The sequence below is a fragment of the Talpa occidentalis genome, unplaced genomic scaffold (assembly GCF_014898055.3).
Source record: "Talpa occidentalis isolate TD23 unplaced genomic scaffold, MPIMG_talOcc4v2.1 talOcc4.11, whole genome shotgun sequence".
NCBI lineage: Eukaryota > Metazoa > Chordata > Mammalia > Eulipotyphla > Talpidae > Talpa > Talpa occidentalis.
Window position 1 is genome coordinate 72,124,408 of NW_023601104.1, and position 20,907 is coordinate 72,145,314.

The 20,907-nt window shown below is 38.1% G+C and overlaps 2 protein-coding genes across 4 annotated transcripts in view; one reads left to right on the forward strand and one right to left on the reverse strand.

The window, feature by feature from the left end:
- The window catches only part of SPTB (spectrin beta, erythrocytic), a 157,364-nt gene extending 143,024 nt beyond the window's left edge, over positions 1–14,340 (reverse strand). Inside the window, exon 1 of the mRNA XM_037503503.2 lies at positions 14,292–14,340. The gene's annotated coding sequence lies outside the window, so the exon portion shown is untranslated. The remainder of the gene's footprint in view (positions 1–14,291) is intronic.
- On the forward strand, positions 154–17,920 carry CHURC1 (churchill domain containing 1). 3 transcript variants are annotated; one of them, XM_037503512.2, is made up of 4 exons: positions 154–267; positions 7,757–7,892; positions 10,167–10,240; positions 15,479–17,920. In XM_037503512.2, exons 1-4 carry the CDS (start codon positions 229–231, stop codon positions 15,569–15,571), a joined length of 342 nt encoding a protein of 113 aa, XP_037359409.1. In that variant the 5' UTR covers positions 154–228; the 3' UTR covers positions 15,572–17,920. The 3 variants fall into 3 exon arrangements, with proteins under 3 accessions (XP_037359409.1, XP_037359410.1, XP_037359411.1); XM_037503513.2 differs by having other exon boundaries at positions 155–267; positions 10,170–10,240; XM_037503514.1 differs by lacking the exon at positions 10,167–10,240 and having other exon boundaries at positions 155–267; positions 15,479–15,581.
- The last annotated feature ends 2,987 nt before the right edge of the window (positions 17,921–20,907 follow it).

The following is a 20,907-nucleotide window of genomic DNA, read 5'->3' on the forward strand; positions in this document are numbered from 1 at the left end:
CGGTGAGTCCAGGTGCCTTCCTCTTTCCTGGTACATTTCTGAAGCCTTAGCCCGCCCCCAAGGAACTTGCTGGGAGACCAGGCCCTACCCTAGCAGTGCTGAGGGGCGGAGATTTCCAGTTACGCCAGGGTCAAGTACCTGGGGCGCATGCGTCAACCTCCTCTCAGCTCTCGCGAGCTTTCGACTTCCCGGAAGCGCTGGAGCCGGGTCCCTGTAAAGTGCGTCGCGATGTGCGTAGACTGTGTGGAGAAGGAATATCCCAACCGGGTGAGCGAGACCCTCCCGCTCCCGTAGCCTGCGGTGGGCGCCTGGGCCTTCTCACTCCCGCGGCTGGCCTTCCCCGAGAGGCTGGGCGCCGGCCGGGCGGGGCTCACCGCCCGTGCAGGTGACCCGGTAGCTGTAGTTAGGTGCTTGCCAGCGGGCTGCCTGCGGCTCTCCGTTCCCGCCCCGGGGGTTGACATCAGTCGTCACCCCATTTCTTTTAAACTCCGGGGGACAACAGAGGAAGCCCTAGCAACAGCAGCAGCCCAGTCGATCACAGAGGGACACCCCCACCCCTGTCCCTGGTCTCATCCTCAGTTTGATTTGATAAGGTTCTTTTTTTCTTAGTGAATTCTAGCGCTGGAAGAGACTCTTGAGGTCATCCGCTCGAACCCAATTTTGTAGGTGAAAAGCTAATGCCCACAGAAGGGAAATCACTTGCTGAATTTCACATTCTAGTCAGGATGAGAGCCAAGACTAGAATTCAGTTTTCCTGCTTGTTAACGTTCGTTAAAGTTCTGTTTCTCCTAGGCTCAGGAGGTTGTGAAACTTGTATTTATTTATTTATTTTTTTTTTTTTACTGTCACTTATTCAGCGTATACTTGTGTGCAATTAGATTGCTTTGCTAGGCCAGAAAGGCAAGCCAAAGAAGAAATAAAGGCAACTTCTGTGCTAAGAGCTTACACTTTAGGGGGGAGTTTGTGATTATCAGAGAATAAGTAGTATGGGCCAGAGATGCTGTTCAAGCTTAGAGAAAGGGGAAGTAGCAGAGGATACCATTATTTTCCCAAAAGAAAGGTGGACTTCACTTGGGACTTGCAGGATAGTTGTGATTAGGATGGAAAAGAAGGAGTTGAAGGCCAGGGAGAGGGGGAGATAACAAGGATTCTTGTATTGTTTGGAAGGCACAAAATCTCTATAGTTGCTTCGGTCTTTTATGTTTATGTTATAGTAGGTCTTTGAGGAACTATATATAACATGAACTCTCATATGGTACAGTGCTTTTGGAAAAAGATTTAGCATTATCAAGTAAAATTGAAGATATGCATACTGCATGACACAGCACTTCCCATTCTAGGAAAATAAATGCATGTGCATATTTTCCTGGAGATTTGTATAAGACTGTTGGTAATGACATTATTTCTTGTAGACTGAAAAATGGGATACAGTCATAGTCTGGAAAACAATGAATGAATGAGTAATGAAAGTGAATGAATTAGAGTGGTGATTTTGTGTCCCTAGGAACATTTGTCAATATCTGGAAATATTTTTGGTTGTCACAACTGGGAGTATTACTGACATAAGTAGAGAGGCATTATGTTGTGTGTTTGTTTCACATCTTTTCTGTATTTTCTATTTGATACTTTTTTTAAGTTTAAAAAGATTTTTATGAATCCAATAATGAATGTTACACAATCCTGAAACTGAGGGAGGTGTATGCAGTAGAGTATTAAAGAGATTAGGTTGGATTCTTGAGTTAAAGTAATCAAAAGACTTAAAAATTATATTGAGAAGTTTAGTTTTGCACTTTAGGCACTGGGCAACCATGAAAAAAAATTGAATAGGAAAATGATTCTGAAATATATTATTCAGGAAAGTGAGTCTTATGACTGTGATGTTGAGATGACTAGATGAGGAAAAATGAAAAGGGAGAGCTCTGTGAAGCGTTTGGGGAGCCATGGCAACAGTAGGCATGAGATAATGAGGACCTCATATCAAAGAAAGAATTAATAGGATTAAGCCAGTTTAATGTCGGAGGGGGAAAAAGAGAGAGCTATAAATGGTCTCAGGATTTTTAATCTGGGCAGCTGGGAAACTAGAAATGTAGTTTTAGAAACTAGAAATGTAGTTTTTAATCTAGGCAGCTGGGAAACTAGAAATGTAGTTTTAGAAATTAGAGGCATAAGGGAGGAAGAACCAAAATTGACAGGGCAAAAGGTCAGATTGCTTTTGTCCTGTTTCATTCAAGGTTAAGAATAACATCGGAGGAGTCAAGTGAAAATAAAAGATTGCAGTTCTGTTACCACTCAAACAGATGAGTCAGCCAAATAAAGTTGTCAAAATAGAAAGGATTTGTTCTCTTAGGAAACGAATGCAATCAAAGACTGAGCTTCAAGGAATAAATTACATCAAGTGAAAGTAAAATATAAGAAAGTAGAGAAAAGGATTGAGGTGATTGGAAAACCAGAATGGTATCTTCCATAAGCAATTTTTTCTGATTTTATTTTGTTCTAAAATAATTAAACAGCTGTCATAAGGAAAAATTAAACTTTTCTTTGGAATTACAGAAGGCAGATTTAGAAATAGTAGGTGGTTGCTGTGGGGTTGTAGGCTTTGAATCAGAATAATAAACTTTCTAACAGATTTTCAAAATTGCAGTGGGTAACCCTTTCAAGAATTGAACTCTCTGTTGTTCAGCAGAAACTAACCAACCATTTGAAACCTTGTGGTTCCATCCAACTCTGGAGTTTTTGAAGTCCTGAGATATTTTTAAGGACAGTAAGAGTAGACGCCACTTTGCTTGAGTTTAGCAAAGACAAGGGTAATGAGATGGTGGTATCAAGTATAGTCTTTCGCTTAAAAAAAAAAAAAATGGCTCAGATACAATGTATTAGCATTTCGGGAAACATTTAACTGCAAAATGAGTTAATATTTAATCTTTTTTTTTTTTTTTTCATAAAAAAATTATGACATTTTGAAGTTTTGTGGCAGATGTTTTTCACAGACTAGAAATAACACAGTGCTGAATTCCTAACAGAGCTCTGGCCTACTTACTTGGTGTAATATTACCCCAAGAACTTGAACTCAAATATGAAGCAAACTGGAAATGAGCCATATTACCCTGAAGTCCAATTTTTTTACACAACTATGGTCCAGATTATTTTTTTCTTTCAGAAAAACATTTAGCAAACCAATTGGAACAAGAAAGTGATTGCATTTTCTGAAATCACAAAATTCTAATAAAATATTTCCATATAAAACTGGAACTAAAAACCTATATTCATATAGTTTGTGTCTGCTTTATATTTCTTAGTACTGCGTAGCAATACAGAAATACATTGATTTAAATTAATAAGAGGGAAATGATCAGTATGAATTAGTGATATATTTAAATTAAAAATTACATGCTGGGCCTCCCCAGTGGCGCAGCGGTTGAGCACTGGGTTGCGAAGCTGCCCGCAGCCTCTGCAGCGCCGGTTCAATCCCCGGCTGCCGGGCGAGGGTCCCACATGGCGCTCAGACCTCTCCTGCTGCCCACTGCTCCCCTCAGCAGTGTACTTCGTCAGTCTGCCTGTTCTGTTCCCTGCTCTGGCTCTGGTGAATTCTCTCACCCTCCCACACTTCTGACTGTACCCAGTGCTTGTATAAATAAATAAATCTTTTTTAAAAAATTACATGCTTTATATACATTACTTGAACGAAACTACCAAAGTTCATGTACTTAGACTGTTGCTCAACATTAAACTTTATTAATTAAATGCTAAGTCTGATATATAACTAGTAAAAACAACTGTATATAAATGAATGCTTTAAAAATGATATTCTGCATTTTTAAATGCCTATATTAGGACAATTTTGAATTGGTAACATAATCTACTTAAGACAGTGGAAATAGAAGAGCAAACTAAACCGTTAGTAAAGCGGAAGGGCAATAATAAAGATTAGAGTAGAAATTAATGTAGAAAATAGAAAAACAATAGAGAAAATCTGGTTCCTTAACAACTCTTTTCTCCAGTTTAAATTTTAAACATGCCCTGGTAAAATATCTACACTATTAAGATGTACCATCTGAAATAATAGCTTTCTGGAAAAAGCAAATTGGTTTAGATAGTTATAGATTTCTCAAATTTCAAAGATTTATCATACTGTTTTACTAATTATCATAATATTCAACCATTTCTTCTTGTACACTTATGTTGCTTTATAGATCCTAAACCAGGATTTACCTGAGTCACCTTTTGTAAGGATGTTACTGTTTGACTTTTTTCTCCCTGTATTCTTGAAACTCTTACAGCTTATTGGTACTGTAGTGGAATTGATTTAGATTGAATTCTCCTTTTCCCTCCCATTGTGGGACCCTTGAAAGCTTTTCTCAATATTACGTGCTGTAATTTATTTCTTCAAATATGGACATTAATTATCTTGCCTCATTTAGTAAAATAGCCATGTCTCACTGATGAAGTTTACCCTGCTTTCAATTAGAGCCCTTATAGAATCCATAAGTTTCCTATAGATCATATTTGTATTTTTCCATTCCAGTATTTATTTCCTTACTTCAAAGCAGATACATAGGTCTCTTTTCTCTCAGTGTTTCCTTAGAGTGTATATTCTGCCTACTCTCAAGGTCAGATTACAGAAATTAGGCCACATGTATAAGGTGCCTGTGTTTATAGGTACAGAGTTCTGTTTATCTGAAATTCATATTTAGATATTTTTTCTATTAAGAATTTTTCAGTAATTTCTTGAAGCCTTTGGCAGTCAGCTTTTATAGATTCAAGGAAGCTGCAATTCAATTCTCTGCAGGCGTTTTTACAAAAACATATGAGCTGATTCTACAATTTATATGGAAATGAAACCAGTTACAAGACATAATCAGTTATAAGACATAACCAGACTTAGCCAATAATAAACTACCTGATTTAAATACTTACTCTATAAAGTTACAGTCATCAAGAGTGTACAATATTTGTGCAAAAATAAGGCATATAAATCAAGAGAATGGAATAGTTAAAAGTAGACCCACATGGTCATTTGAATTTATCACAAAGGTGCTAATGTAAGTCAATGAGGAAAAGATAGTCTTTTCAATAAATTTTGCTGAAACAACTGACTATTCATATGAAAATAAATGAAACTTGATCCATACCTCATGTTATTTCAAATTGGATCATGAACCAAAACCTCCAAGTGGAAATTATAAAATTTCCAGGAGAAAATCTTTGAAGCCTTGGAATAGGCAGATATTTTAGAGGACAAGCACAGATTATGAAGAAAAGATTTTATAAATTGGACTTCATAAAAGTCAAAGCTATTCTTTAATAAGACACCATAAAAAATGGCAAACCAGTGACCTGGAGAAAATATTTGTAATACATACATCTGACAAATGAATTATATCCTAAGATATATAAAGAACTCTTATAGCTCAATAATAACTTGTAATGCAATAAGAACACAACCTAACTTTCAAAAAATGGGCAAAGACTGAATAGAAACCTTTCAAGAAAGATGTCACTTGGCACTATGGTAAGATTTTCAACATCATTAGTCATCAGGGAAATAAATTAAAACTACAGTGAGAAACCACTTTACATCACCACAATGAATAAAATAGAAAAGACATTACCTAGTGTTGGTGAGGATGTGGAGCAACTGGAACTCACATTGTTAGTGGGACTGGAAAATGGAAAACCATTTGGTAATTTCTTACATGTACGTACATATATGTCATATTTTTATATATACCATGTTTTTACCTTATGGCTCAACAGTTCCTCCTCTAAATATTTACCCAAGAGAAAGGTGTATGTCAACATAGACTAAACATGAATCCTTACAGCTGCTTTATTCATAATAGCCCCAAACTGAAAAGAACCCAAATATTTATCAACAGATAAATCAATGCACCAAAGTATTACTTGGCAGTAAAAAGCAAGGAACTGCCAATACATACACCACCACTAATGATTAATGTGGATATTATGTTGAGCAAGAGAAACTAGATGCAAAAGAGCATACTGTATGATTATATAAAATTTCAGAACAGGCAAAACTTCTCTCTAGAGATAAAGTCAGATCAATGGGTGAGTTAAGTCTTGGAGATAGACTAAAGCATGAAGGAACTTCTTGCAAAGAGATTTTTATATCTTAATTGAGATAATGGTTACATTAGTATGTATGTATGTAAAAGGTTATTCACCTATACCCTTACAATGTGTGGATCTTGTTATATGTAAACTGCACCTCAGTAAAGTTTATTTAAAAAAAAAGCAAAACAATGCACTAGTTTTTAAGAGCTAGAAATTTATACTTCATCTTGAGACTCTTTTTCCCCTTTAGTAGTTAAGCTCATGTGCACAAGATTTAGTATCTCCAATCTATATAGTTAGCTTGATTCCCCCCACTGGAATTAATCTATTCCATGAAACACAGCACTAAGAAGTCACTCAAAAGGGAGAGGCTAATTGTGTTGGGAATTCAGGAAGGCTTCATTGGAGCATCAGGTAAGGTGGGTCCTAATTCCCCTGATGCTTAATAAACTTCTGAAAGGTAGAAACATGTGCCTCCTCGAATCCTCCAGTTCTTTGCACAGGCACTTAGCTGCAGTGGGAAAATGATTTGATTGGTTTTTAGTTACGTTAATTATTAAAACTACTCTTGAGGTTTTGGTCAGAATTGAAAATGAATTCTTTAGATTTATAGATTATTTATAAAATTACTTAATGCTGAACAATTGTTCTTTTGTTTTTTTAAATAAATTTTATTTTTATATTCCCCATACAATTGCAACCCCCTTATTTTGACTCCAATCCCTCCCCTCCCCACCCCCACCCCCATAGTGTCTCTGTTTCATAGTTGTTTGTTGATTTTGATTTTCACTTTCTTATAGTTATTCATTTTCCTGGTCCCTTATTTAAGTTTTCTAGATTCCTGCTATGAGTGAGACATCCGGTATTTTTCTTTTTCTTTCTGGCTTATTTCTCTGAGCATGATCCCTTCCAGTGCCATCCATGTGGCTGCAAATTGCATGTGTTTATCTTTTTTGAATGCTGAGTAATATTCCATGGTATATATGTACCACATCTTCTTGATCCAGCCATCTATTTTTGGGCATTTGGGTTGTTAATGCTGAACAATTGTTAATAAGCCCTTAGCAAAGACCTCCCCTGACCTACAAGCACAAGTTGTTTACAGTTTCTTAGTGATGAAGCAAAACTCCATTCTTTTGAATACCTGAATAACACATTTCCTTAAGGACTGACATCTATAAAGAAGATGATTTATTTTTGTTTGGTTATCTTGTAGTATTTTTAAGGTTTGAGAAAATGCTATTTCAGCAATCAACTGAGCATCACACTGTGTAAGATCATTTTTATCATTGCTCAGTGTTTCCATCTGATTAAGTCTTAATTCTCATTGTATGATATGATTCCTCACATAATATTGTTGGCTATTAGATTTTTCTAATTTTTCTTTTCATATTTTATATAATTAAAGCTTCATTAAGTTGTTTCTAAATATCTATTTGCGTTTAGTACTCTCTCTTAAACACAGTTGCAGTCTCCTCAGAGACTCATAGCTCTTACACTGCTTCACTTCTGTTTACCATGAATAGTTACTTCAAAAGGAAAGCTGGTAGTTTCAAAAATTGGTTTATATAGCTTTTGAGCAAGTGAATTCTCGCCATGTTTTTTACCTTTAGTTATTTTAAATGTTACTCTTTTTTACCAAGGATTTTGAAACATAAGGAAATTAAACTATTTATTATTTTAGGGTACCATCTGCCTGGAGAATGGATCTTTCTTGCTCAACTTTACAGGCTGTGCAGTGTGTAATAAGCGGGACTTTATGCTGATCACCAACAAATGTTTGAAAGAAGAGGATGGAGAAGAAATTGTTACCTATGATCGTAAGTAGACTTTTCTGTTTGAGTCTGTTAGCAGGTATCAGCTTTTGGAAGTTGATATGTTGTGCAAAATATTATGAGCCTAGTTCAATATTGTATTGCAGCACCTACTAACTGGTTAGATTTTTTTTTTTTGGTGGGACCCTTGCTGGTGGCTGGGGAAAGAACCGGCGCTGCAGAGGCTGCAGGCAGCCTTACAGCCCACCGCTCAACCGCTGCACCACCAGGGGAGACCCATAACTGGTTAGATTTTAAGAGGAAAATATAGGGAGCACCTATAGCATCACCAAATGCTCTATAAATGTTGTAATACTTGCAATATTGAAGTTTATTATTTAGTCACCAATTTTTTTTTTTTGCATGCTTGTTTATTTCTAAAGTCTTTATACCTTCTGAAACAAGATCTAAAGACTTTTTTAACCTTAGGGTCATCCATGTGGATTTTCACATTTTGCAATAGTATAATGCAGTGTGATGTCCTCTAACAGCTATTAAAGTGTTTAGGGCTATTTATTAGGTTTCTATATTAAATCACTCTGGGATGCTTTGGTTATTTTAGTCTTGTTTCCGTATTTTTAGCTTTATTTGTCTATCTCACTGTCAGTTTATTGCTTCTGCTGCTTAAGTATGCTACCTTCATAAGCTGCTGCTTATCTTCTGTACTGGGAAACCAATGAAATAAACTTTGTGTAATAAAAATAAATCAATTCTGAGGTTAGCCTAAGCATTTCTGTGAGTAAATTAAGTATATGTATGTACACTTTAGTGCCCAAATACTGTGACAAGAATTTAAACTATTCATGTTCCCTTTTGCTTGGCTCTTGATTCTTGTTTTGTTTTGATATATGAGGAATAAATGTACAAATAATGTTATTTTAAAAGAAAGTATGAGTGACACTAGGCCTTCAGAATAGAGTCAGACTATTGGAAATGCTCTAAATTAGAAGAATCTTTTTCTTTCTTTCAGCATATACTTGATTTTGTTAAACTTGATTTTGTTGGATGTAGTAGGGCATAGTGTTTAAGAGCAAGGACCTTGGAGCCAGGATTCTTGGTTTTGAATTCTTATTCTGGTGTTTCCTACTTTAGTAGGTAGTATTCTTAGCTATTTTACCATTATATGCCTTTGTTTTCTTAACCCTTAACCCTTGAGGAGTGATAATACTAGTATCTACATTTGGATTTGGGGGAAGAGTAAATGGTTAGATAAGAAGTATTTGAAACAGTATCTGGCATACAGAAAGCACTCAGCCAATGGTAATTATTATTATCATACTGTTTGTGCTAGTACTTGTTACCATTAAATTCACTTTAATATCTAGCTTTAGTTTTTGGTTTTTTTTTTTTTTTTTAAGATTTATTTATTTATTTATACAAACACTGGGTACAGTCAGAAGTGTGGGAGGGTGAGAGAATTCACCAGAGCCAGAGCAGGGAACAGAACAGGCAGACTGATGAAATACACTGCTGAGGGGAGCAGCGAGCGCGGCAGGAGAGGTCTGTTGCGCCATGTGGGACCCTCGCCCGCGGCCTGGGATCAAACTGGCACTGCAGAGGCTGTGGACAGTTTCACAGCATGGCGCTCAACCGCCTGCGCCACCAGGGAAGGCCCTAGCATTAGTTTTTTGTTTTTTTTTTTACTTATGATTGGGTCTAATAGTATAACTTCTATCATTCCTGAAAGTTAAAGCTCTCATATAGGTAAGTCCAGCTAGTTTTAAAAAACACACATATGGGGCCTCCCTGGTGGCGCGGGCAGTTGAGTGCAATGCTGTGAAGCTGTCTGCAGCCTCTGCAGTGCGGGTTTGATCCCAGCCGGCTGGGGAGATATCCACATGGCACGGCAAACCTCTCCTGTCTCACCTGCTGCTCCCCTCAGCAATGTATTTCGATTAGTCTGCCTGTTCTGTTCTCCGTTCTGTCTCTGGTGAATGTCTCACCCTCCTACACATTTGGCCTGTACCCCAGTTCTTGTATGTATAAATAATAAATCTTTAAAAAAACACACACACATATATATCTGTTAATTGATTACCTTAGAGAACTTTAAATGGGAATTAATATATGCATATTAGGTCTCTGAGATCAGGCCCTTCATTATGTAGAGTTGATATATGACATTTTCTGGATTTCTTATCAAGGTAGATATTATAAATGAGTTTCCTGCCGAGTTAAATATGAGAGTTAAGATTCTTTTTAAAGTAATGTCATGCTGAAAATAGAAATTTTACTGTCTTAAGATACATTCCAAGACATAATTAAGTATCTCTGTTTCAGCAGATCTCTGTAAGAATTGTCATCATGTAGTAGCCAGGCATGAGTATACATTCAGTATCATGGATGAATTTCAGGTAAATGTATAAATGTGAATGTGTTTTTGTGGGGAAGGAGGATAATAAAAGTGCTCTTGAAAATCTTTACATGTTTTTCATGAATGAAGTACTAGTGAATATTAAAGAAGACTATCACATTCTTTTATCTGTGTGAGTTGAGAAAGACAGTTTTGATGTGGGTCGATGTGTATAATCCTTTTTTCACAAGAGTCACAAATCAAAAGTGGCGTCTTATAAATGACATCTTAGTCCTGTCACCTTTATAAAGAACAGCACATTATGCTTCTTCTGAGGTTACTGTTGTACCTCTTTTTTCCTCTATCCAGTTATGTGATTGCACAATTGTTGACTTTAAGTGCCCACTGTCACCATACCTGGTACACATGGAAATTGTGATGAGGAGATTATCTTTGTTTTCCCTAGTACACATGTAGATATGAGCAACTCTGTTGTCTTAATTGTGGTAAGACATTTGAATGTTATTTGTTAGTGAGACAACAAAATGATTGTATCAAGATTGGGAGAGAGAAGCTGGACCACTATAAGGATAGAGAATAGGGGCTTAGAAGGATTAGTCCTTACACACTTGTGAGAATATGCAAAGAATTCTACAGAAGGCTGCTCTAGGCTTAAAGTTTCTGAGGAGTCACAGGTCAGGAAGAAAAGCTGGATGGTGGGGGACAAACTGAAAACCCTGGGGACATGGACCCTGAGTCTGCCTCTCATTGCCACTGTTGTCCCGTCTTCAGATTGAGTTACTTATAGTTAACTACTTGTTGATGCATAGGATATAAATATCATATTAGAACTTTTAATTAAAAAGAGACCTTTCTTTTAAATTCTTCAGATGTGGGAAAAGTCTACCATCACAGACTCTTTTAAAATCATATAACCACTCTCATTCATTTTTTTAAAAAATTTATTTAGGGGTGGGAATTGTATGGGGACTATAACCAATATGAAAATGCATACATTGTGCAAAAATGAAAAATGATGTAAAAAATACATAAAATCTCATTCATTTTTATTTTAGTGTGAAAGAAACTACTCAGTCGCCTGTCAGAATCTGACATGTTGTGGTTAATCTGAACAACATCTTGACCATATCTCCTCAGTATCCAAAAATTATGCTTCAAAAAATATTTGTATGATGTATGTAACTTAGGGAAATTGAGATCTCAAGGAAATAGATGTGACCAAATAGGGGAATGTTTGAAATAAGGTGCCTTTAGTGGGCTCAAAGAAGGAATTCTGTCTTTTCATGGGAGGAACGAAATGCTTATCACTGTTTTCCAGAAGCTCCTGTATACTTTTTAGAGTCCCTAAATGGAGAATTGGGATTGCCAGTTTATACCCTAATTGAGCTGTTGCATATCACACCATGAGACCAAAATCTAGCGGATTTTCCTTTATGACTGAATATAAGTCATATGTTTTGAAGCTGTTTTCAAAGCTGCCCAGAAGTTATTCTGAGATAGAAAAAAGATGGTGAAGGAAGATGACTTGCAAATACAATGCCTAGATAGTGTGAAATTCTTCTGAAAAAGCTCTTCAACTAGACTCTACCCTGCCATCTCTCTCATTGTCCACTTCCCCCACTCATAGTCTGTATTCTCTCCTCAGACTTCCTTAAAATGATACTTTCAGACCATCTCATTGCCTTTTCATAGCTTGCCTTTAGCTGCAGTGCAGTATCTGAGCTCCTCATTCCCAGGTTCTGGCTGGACTGGCCTACTCTTCCTGTCTCCGATGTCCCATGACTCTGTACTACTTACTTAGCAATGCCCAGCTTTAGACTCACTTCCTCCCTCCTGATCTGGGGGAAGATTTTTATTCCCTCTTCTCTAATACTGCCCTACTGTGCTTTCCTCAGGAATCTCATACCACATCTCTCTACATCATCTTTTCCTCTGTGGGATTTAAAACATTACATTAAATATACTTAGTTCTTCTTTGTTAAAAAATAAAATCCTTTCATTTCACTCAGCTGCCTTTACAATCCATCTTCTAATCTCCTTTTGCTTCTTGATTTGAATAGGTGTTTCCCTTATTTCCCTACGTTCCTCTTAACTACCTACACACTGATTTTCATTTCACTTTACCAAATTAGTCTCTCATATAACATAACCAAATCTTGTGACCTTGCCTCAGTTCCTACCACTCTTAACATCTTTTCTGGATTTAGTTTTTTATAACTATTATCCTTTTGAAGCATTTGTTCCCCTACAGTCTTCAGTGCTCGACTATTTTCTTTTTAAGTCATTTTGCCTGCTCATTTGCCTTTGCTCTGGTTTTCTTTCCTCCTTTCCTCAACTGTTTTTGGTTTCTAGTCTGAAGCCTTCTTTGTACTCCCTCAAATAGGGAGCACACGAACACTCAATCCCAATTGAAACCTATCTAATATCTTCCAGATTGCTTCCTCTGTCTTAATGCCTCACCTGCCTGCCTTTTTTTGTTTTACTTCCTTTTATTTTTGACTCCGCTGCCACACCTCACAATAAGACTGTAAGCGCTCAAACCTAAATTACTGAAGCCGCCCCCAACTGTAGTTTTACACACTGCCCTCAAATTAATCTTTCCTAGACTTGCCATCTGTCACTCTGCTCCTCCATCTGCGATATGCTTGCTCTTTTCCATATCATGTTATTTTTTTCTCTTGACTTGTCCCTTTCTCTACTTTCAAGCCAACTAAAGCTCCCCTCTATCAGTTTGAACTTAAATTCTGTCTCCTTTTTGCTCTTGACAGTCCAACCCATACTGATTTGTCCCTTTTCTGAACTCTTCTTATTCCTCTGACTCTTGTGAATAGTCACTTGGGAACTTCATCTCAGTGTGATAATCACAAGAGCTCTTCATTCTCAGCTGCTCTGATTTACTTCCCCTTCTCTCCCTACTCCAGCCCACATCTTACTCCAGCAGGTGTTCAGGTTAAGGTGGGATTCCCACCACTGCAATGTTTTGTTTCAGAAGTCTTATGGGACATTTAAATATAATCTAAAAGTAGGCAGAGTAGCATGTTAACTCTTACTACTCAGCTTCCGTTTGCTTTACTTGTACCTCACCATTCCCATGCTTCCCCACAGGATTATTTTGAAGCAAATCCCAAGCATACTACTACCTCTGCCACTACCTCTATAAATATTTGAGTACATATCTCTGAAAAAACAGGAATTCTATTTTGATAACAATACCATTGTTGAATGAGGTAGGATTTTCTGATGTAAGGGTGGAGGAGAAAATAGTGACAAGTACAGAATTTAAACAGAAAATACATTATAAATGATTACAAGTGTCCTTTATTTTTCCTGTCACCCTAGCAAAAGCACTTAAAAGGTCTGTGCATTTACCTCAGGAAATAAGAGGGGAACTGTGAGGTTGCTTTCTGGTCCTCTGTGGACCAGGGAAGGCAAGGACTTGGGGTCAGAATTAACAGGTAGTAATACAGGTAAAGGACCAAGGGACCCTGGTAATAAAACATAGAATTTTCCTTCCATTCACCCTTGCTTCGAAATCTCTACCCACAAGGAGACTTTGAAGGTCTCCTTGAGTGACTGGTGGGGAATCTTGTCCCTACTTGCCCAGTTTTGGTAAAAGGTATCCTAATCCCATAATATTCCTGGAAACAGAAGGGGGTTATGTTCCTGGGATTATGTTTCTGGCATCCCAAGTTAGAATTGTAGACATGTTTTCTGCAGAAGCACTGATGCGTATAGTCAGTCTGTGGTTCTTTACAATGTCAATTTAAAAGACCTCCCTGGAGTTCCCTGGGAGGCAAACTACCCTGTATAACATTCCTTCTGTGGGAAACCAATGAAATTTGGGTTCCAACCTGCCTATTAATTAAAGATTATAGGTGTAATCAGCCTTACTGATTTAATAATCTTCCCAGATTTCACCACGTGTTGGGTTTTTTCTTTCTCCCAAGTTAGAATGTAAGTTTTGCAAAGTCAAACCTTGCCCTTGCCTTCTCTCATGTCTGCTGGTGCACCTAGCACTCACATGTAAGCACTTAATGAAAACTTGCCAATAGATAGGTTGGTTGAACTCAGATATTTGTCTAGTTTCATACCTTTTCCCATTTTGACATGATTTCTTCTTCATTTCCAGTGAGAGGTTGATTCTGCTATTGATGTCTGGTGGGTGAAAGCAAAAGTATTTAAGAGCAGTGGAAGACCTTGAAGAGGGTGGAATTTTATTTTATTTTTAATTCATGAGACTTTGTTTGCTGAGTTGTAGACTTCGTTTATTTCCACTCTGTGTGTAGACTTTAAAATTATGCACTCTTTCCCTGCCACAACTAAGTTCTCCTGCTGACCTCACTAGTACAAAACGGAAAGGCAGTCACTTAGTTCTGAGTCTTTCTACCATAGTCATTATTTATCTCTGTAATGCTCTCTCTAGTGACTCTTCAAACCCAAGAAACACAAACTGCCTTGACCGATCAATTTCCAGATAGTTAGCAATCTCAGTGTCAGGTGTGAAAATACTAATAGATTAAACATAGATGTTTGTTTTCATGAAGAAGATAAAAGACTTTTAAACAAAGGTTTTAATTAAAGTTTTAAGATATCTATAGTTTATGACTATATTAAATATTCTAGAGAGGGACAGCTGTAAAAATAGGACTTTTCCCTAAGGATTTTTACTTAAAACAATATCTCTTCTGTCACTAGTCTGGATGTTTGTTAAGTCAAGAAACATAAAACTTAAATGGATCAAATTCGAGACAACTAGATATCTAAATATGAGGCAGACACACAGTGGCTTTCACATATTATTTACTTTCCTAGAGTAGATAAATATACCTTTTTTGGTTAGGGAATGCTCTCCTTTTTTTTTGTTTTGTTTTGTTTTGTTTTTAGAATCCTTTCTATCGGATGCTAGTGTTAAATATCCCAGAAAGGAACAACTCTAAGGATAAGAACTTGTCTTTATGGTCCTGTACTCAAGTTGCTTTATTACCTTAATTAGCAGCATTAACTCAGCCCAATATATGTGTTTTTTTCCTCCCAAGAAATAACCACGCATTTCCAGCATGACATTCTTGTACACATGATAAGTAGAGCATCACTGTGAATTCAATTTATATAAATGAAAGGTTCTGGGATAGACCTAAAACATTACTGGTAGAGGTCGAAGAGATTGAGCTAATGTATAAAAAGAATATGACAACTTGTAGAGAACAGCTTTATCAGAGTAAGTAAAGCATCTTTCTCCCTGTTCCTCAAGGTAATTATGCACTTTATCTTGTTCTAGGAGTATACCATGCTGTGTCTGTTATGCGGCAAAGCCGAAGATACTATCAGTATTCTCCCTGATGACCCCCGACAAATGACTCTGTTGTTCTAAGAATCCTGCAGTTCTGTTGTAATTCTGTTGTTTTGGTTACAGTATAGCAATTCTCATGGCTTGTTTTATGTAGATTATAATGGAAATTACTCACTTTTTTTTTTTCTGTTTAGACTCACCTATTCTTTGAAAGGAAAAGTAATTTGGGGGGTTCTCTCTAGAGCTGAGCTCCTCTGCCAAAGTTAGTTTATATTAATACATAAATTGGAGAGAATAGATAAATCTCCCATACTTCAAATAATGTATGTAAATACTCTCCACTCCTTTGTGTGGGCTGGGCATTGTCACTTTTCTTCCTAAAAGTGCAGTATGGAGAGAAAGAGGAAAAAAATAACCTTATTGTAGGGAAACCTGATAAACACTAGCTCAGCCAGGTGATTAAGAATAACAGGGGCCAGGAGACAAAGGAGGAGGGGTTTTGGAGGAGGAGGGGTTGAAGAATCACAGCTGCAATATAAGACTTGTTCCTTGTATGTACCCTTCATGGGAGGTGATGAGAATGGCTTTACTGCTGGATGTCATCGCCCAAATCCATGACTGTGGCCTCATCATGAGAAAGACATCAGACAGATCTCAGTTGAGTGACATTATCTGACCAGTACTTAAAACCATTACAGTCTTTGAAGACAAGAAAGTCTGAGAACCTCTCACAGCCAAAAAGAGCCTAAAGAAATGACAAGTAAATGTAATGAGGTATCTTGGATAGGGTCCTGGGACAGAAAAGTGGCCTTTGTAAAAACTAGAGAAGTCTGAATAAAGTGTGCACTTTAGTTAATTTAATTAAGTAGAATGTTTTCACTTGCTCCAAACAGATCTTAGAATATCTTACCTTGTATAGTTGAAAAAACATTAGGTGGGACAACTAGGCCTCTCTGACAAAACTGTACAGGGTCAAGCACTAGAAACAAAATTGTTTCCCCATCACTTTCAAGAGATTTGGAAATTGAGCTGAGTCTTTGCTTATACGGAAAAAAGTGAAGTGTTCATTGTTGATACCAGGGAAAAGCTTTGTTGTGTAACAGGAATACTATTTGAGGTTTATTGAGTACTTACTATGTGCAAGGCCTTTGTGAACACTTATTTAATCGTTATTAAAAACTCCATGAAGAAGGAGCCTCCCTGGTAGTGCAAGGGGTTAAGTCTCCACATTATCAAGCTATTGCCAGTTACTGCAGCTTGAGTTCCATCCCCGGACAGGGAGCTAACTCACATGGTGAGGTGGACCCCTCCTCCCTCCCCCACTGCTCCCCTCAGCAGTGTATTTCAGTAGATCTGTCTGTTCTTTTCCCCACTCTGTCTATGGTGAATCCTCTCACCTCCCCATACCTCTGGCCTACACCCCAGTTCTTGTGTGCATAAATAAATAAAAATAAATCTTTAAAAAAAAAAAAAACAGCTCCATGAAGCAGATACTGTTGTTATCCCAACTTTAGAGCCAAAGAAACCAAAGCACAAAGAAGTAAAGGAACTTAAGGTCACACAGCTAGTATAGTAAACCTAAACCCTCTTAGCTCTAGTGTTCAATAAACATGAAGTGTAAGGTCTGGCAAGGGTAGAAGAGGTTGAGAATATCATTGACAGCACTCTGAAGAATCTGGACATGTCAGACCAGTATTTATTATTCTGAAAAGTTAAGTCAGCTGCTCCTTAGGGATCAGTTGTTTTCTTCCTGGAAAATGTTTTCTACTCTTCTGCAAATCTATATCTGACCTGCTGAGGAAATCATTTGGTGAAATGAATCCAGAAAGCAGAGAAAATGCTTCATTACTTTAAATAGCAGCACTAAACCCATTACAGCCTCTGAATTGTCCCTTCTTGGAGTTTGCTAATGTTTCCAATTCAGTCATTTGGAGCTCATGAGGGCAATTTTATATGCTCCTACCAATATCTTCATCTATTGAAGAATGTGTAATTATCTCTTTTGGACTATATATTACAATAAGAGCCTAGCCATATATTTCATAATTTTTTTTGAAGATTTATTTATTTATACAAGTGCTGGGTACAGTCAAAAGTGCGGGAAGGTAAGAGAATTCACCAGAGCCAGAGCGGGGAGCAGAACAGGCAGACTGACGAAGTACACTGCTGAGGGGAGCAGCAGGCGCAGCAGGAGAGGTCTGCGTGCCATGTGGACCCTCGCCTGGCGGCCAGGATTGAACCGGCGCTGCAGAGGCTGCGGGCAGCTTCGCAGCCCAGCATTCAAATGCTGTGCCACCGGGGAGGCCCTATTTCAATTATTAAACCAACATTGTGCTGTGTTTGTGATACTTTCTTTAACTTCTTCTAGAACTTTTCTGTGGAATAAAGACCTCTGAAATCCAGTTATACTGAATCTGTATTTTTCTTTCAATTGAAGGGGAACCAGACAAAGTATGAGTCTTTAGTTCCCTTCTTGAGATAACAGAAGGGAAAGAAATCACCTATAGATGTAATTGGGCCGTGGGCTTGTCCTGGCACCTCATTCTTTCTCAACTTGCTCTATGATGTACACCTCTGGGGTGTGCCTACTTAGGCTCTTGGAGTTAAAAGCTTAGCATGTTTATTGTTGTACTGTTTTAGTTTAGCTCTGTCTTTCTCAAGTGGCCGTAGGTTCTCCCAATACTAATCAATTGACATATATTTTAGGCACAGCCAGGTTTGGTTTGTTACTTACAAGTCATCACTAAGAAGTATATGTTCACCCTTCTTTATTTCAATGTATCAAGAATCCTTTTGGTTTGATTCTGTTTTGTGAGCAAGGCTAAGTTATTGACTGAAATTGAGGCTCAATTTTCAATTGTATGTTTCTTGGCTATAGTACAAGTCTCTCCTGTGAGAGAGATACAGTTGAGTAGAAAGAAAGTCAAAAGATTCAGATCTAAAGTTAGCTTTGTGACTTGCTAATAGTGGGACATTTGACAAGTCATTCTGTCTGTGCCTTGATTTCTTCGATGGAAAGGTAAAAATAATCATGCCTCTAAACAGTTTTTAAATTAAATGATATAAGTTAAGCGAAAGCATTTATAGATTGTGCAGTGCTGTGTGCAGGCAGCTGTTAGTGGTCTGTGTAAAGCAGCTGTGAGCAAGAAGGAAGCACTGGGGGCCACTGATCTGGGTTTAACTTTCAGCTCTGCTACTTATTAACCTTTGTGCTTGGCAGTGTCTCAGTCAATTGCCTTGCCTTTAAATGGATATAAAAATTCCTCATAGGGTTGTTTTTGAGGACTAACTAACCTAGAAGATATAAAGTACTGAGTACAGTGTGAGTATAGTAAATCTTCAATAAACGGCCATTTGGATGGTGGTTGTGGTGATTATAAAAAAGTTCAGTAATTTGGCTCAGTGTTTCTTAAACTGAAGACATAGCTGTGAGAACATAGTGATAGAAAACCATCCATTTCAGCCTAAGTATCTACAGCCCCTAAAATCACTTATTCTGAACTAAAGTTTTGGTAAGAGACATCAGAGAAATGTTTCTCTCTGTCCCTCTTCTAAATGGAACATCATTTCAACCCTTCTGGGAAAGCTTGTTTATGAGGCTTCCCCCTACTTCCTGAGTGTCCCTAGTGAAATTCAATTAAAAGATTTTGTTGATCTAGGCAAGAAGGTGATGATATTAAGCTGTTCCTTGCCTGATTATGACCATAAGCTAATACTTTTGAAGATATAAAGGAGAACCAAAAAAAAAAAAAATGAGGAATAAAAAACAGTCTCTCATTTTCATTTTTTAGTGACAGCACAGCTGAAGATTTAGTAAAGTGAAATGTCCTTGTCAAACAAGTTCCTCCAGTCCTGCCTTCCCTGTTCCCTCCCTGAGCCAAACTGGGGAGGTCCCTTCTGAAGCAAAAACCTTTTTTCCTCACCAAGCAAGGAGCCCTCTTCTGAGCATTATAGCCCTGTCAGACCCTCCCTGCAAAATCACTTATACTATAATTGCCATTCTTTTGGGCGTCCCAAGCAATTATTTCAAATTGAGGCTCATGGGAATTACCCAACACAGGGTATGATATATCAGGCCCCAAATTGCTTGTGGCATAACGCCAACATCTGGACTAGCTGGCTCGGTTATTGAACATTACCACAGGTTTTAGCTCTGTGAAGATGATAAACAACTCACACGAACATCCAATGTGAATTATGTGTTTCATTAAGAAAGCAATTTGTCTCTGCAGTTATTGCTCTAAAATAGTGGTTAGCCCTACCCCCACCCCTAGATTTGTACCCAAGCTGTTGGCTTTAAAAGTGGGAAACTTGAGTTTCTAAGAGTCAAATTAAAGGCAGCCTTAATTTAGCAGACGGCCCTGCACAAGGATGCCAGGGGGCTCCCTCTATAACGCTCAGGTTTCCCTTTTGAAAGAAAGCAATGCCAGTGACATAGTTTCAGTTGAAGATCAGACCGGGAGCCCTTAACCTCTCCACATTTACTTCTCAGGTGATGCAAGTGCTTAGAAGATAGGTCCAGGCCCATTGTAGACAAAGCCTTTCTCCCTCAGCGTTGGGGTTCTCAAGAGTTTGGAGAACTGTCCCTTCAGGACTTCAATGAGGAGAGGAAAATATCCCATCACAGTAGGAAAGGTGAAGGGAGAAAGCTCCAGGAAGATGTGCGACAAAGAGATAGGGCAGTGGTCGTGCAACAGGTGTCTTTTCCAAAACCTGATAGAACCTGGCCTTGGCAGCAGTGGTGCTTTTTGAGCATGCCCGAACTACTGAGGAATCCAGGGCACCGTCTTTACAGAGCCACTGGGCAGAACCCTGTTCCCACAGAGACTGGCTACCATGTTGGCACGTTATAAAGAATCTGACTGTTCTGAAGGGAAACCTCTCCCATCCCCACCCTCATGGAAGAACAAGTGAAACCAATCATTCCTGCCTCAGCTTGTTTGTCTTGTGACTGAATTTATGAATATATGAATTTAAGAAAGTGCACTTTAAAAAGGAGGAAGGGTCAGTCTAGTAAAGGATCAAAAATAAATATTACTCAACCAAGGAATGAGGAAAGGATAAAGTGCTCTTGTGTTCCCAGGAAGTGCAGCCTCCACACCCTTGCTATCAGTAACTGGTGACCCAATAGATGTCCCAGGAATGTCTCAAGGTGCAGATAATATTCAGTTGGCCCAGTACCAAAGTGATAGTGAAGTTTCCTGCCTAGATTCCTCTAACCTCCCTCGAGGGCCCACTGTCTCCTCCTCTTCACCCCTAATTGCTCCTTTCCCCCCAGTTCTGGAGAAGAGTCATTCAGTAAAATACAATTCACCTTGCCCACAACTCCATCTGCCCCGCAGACCAGAGTCCTCTTTCCAGACTGTAATGAGGGTGCCCCCTGCACCAGAGCACCTCACTCTCAAGCCTTATAGACG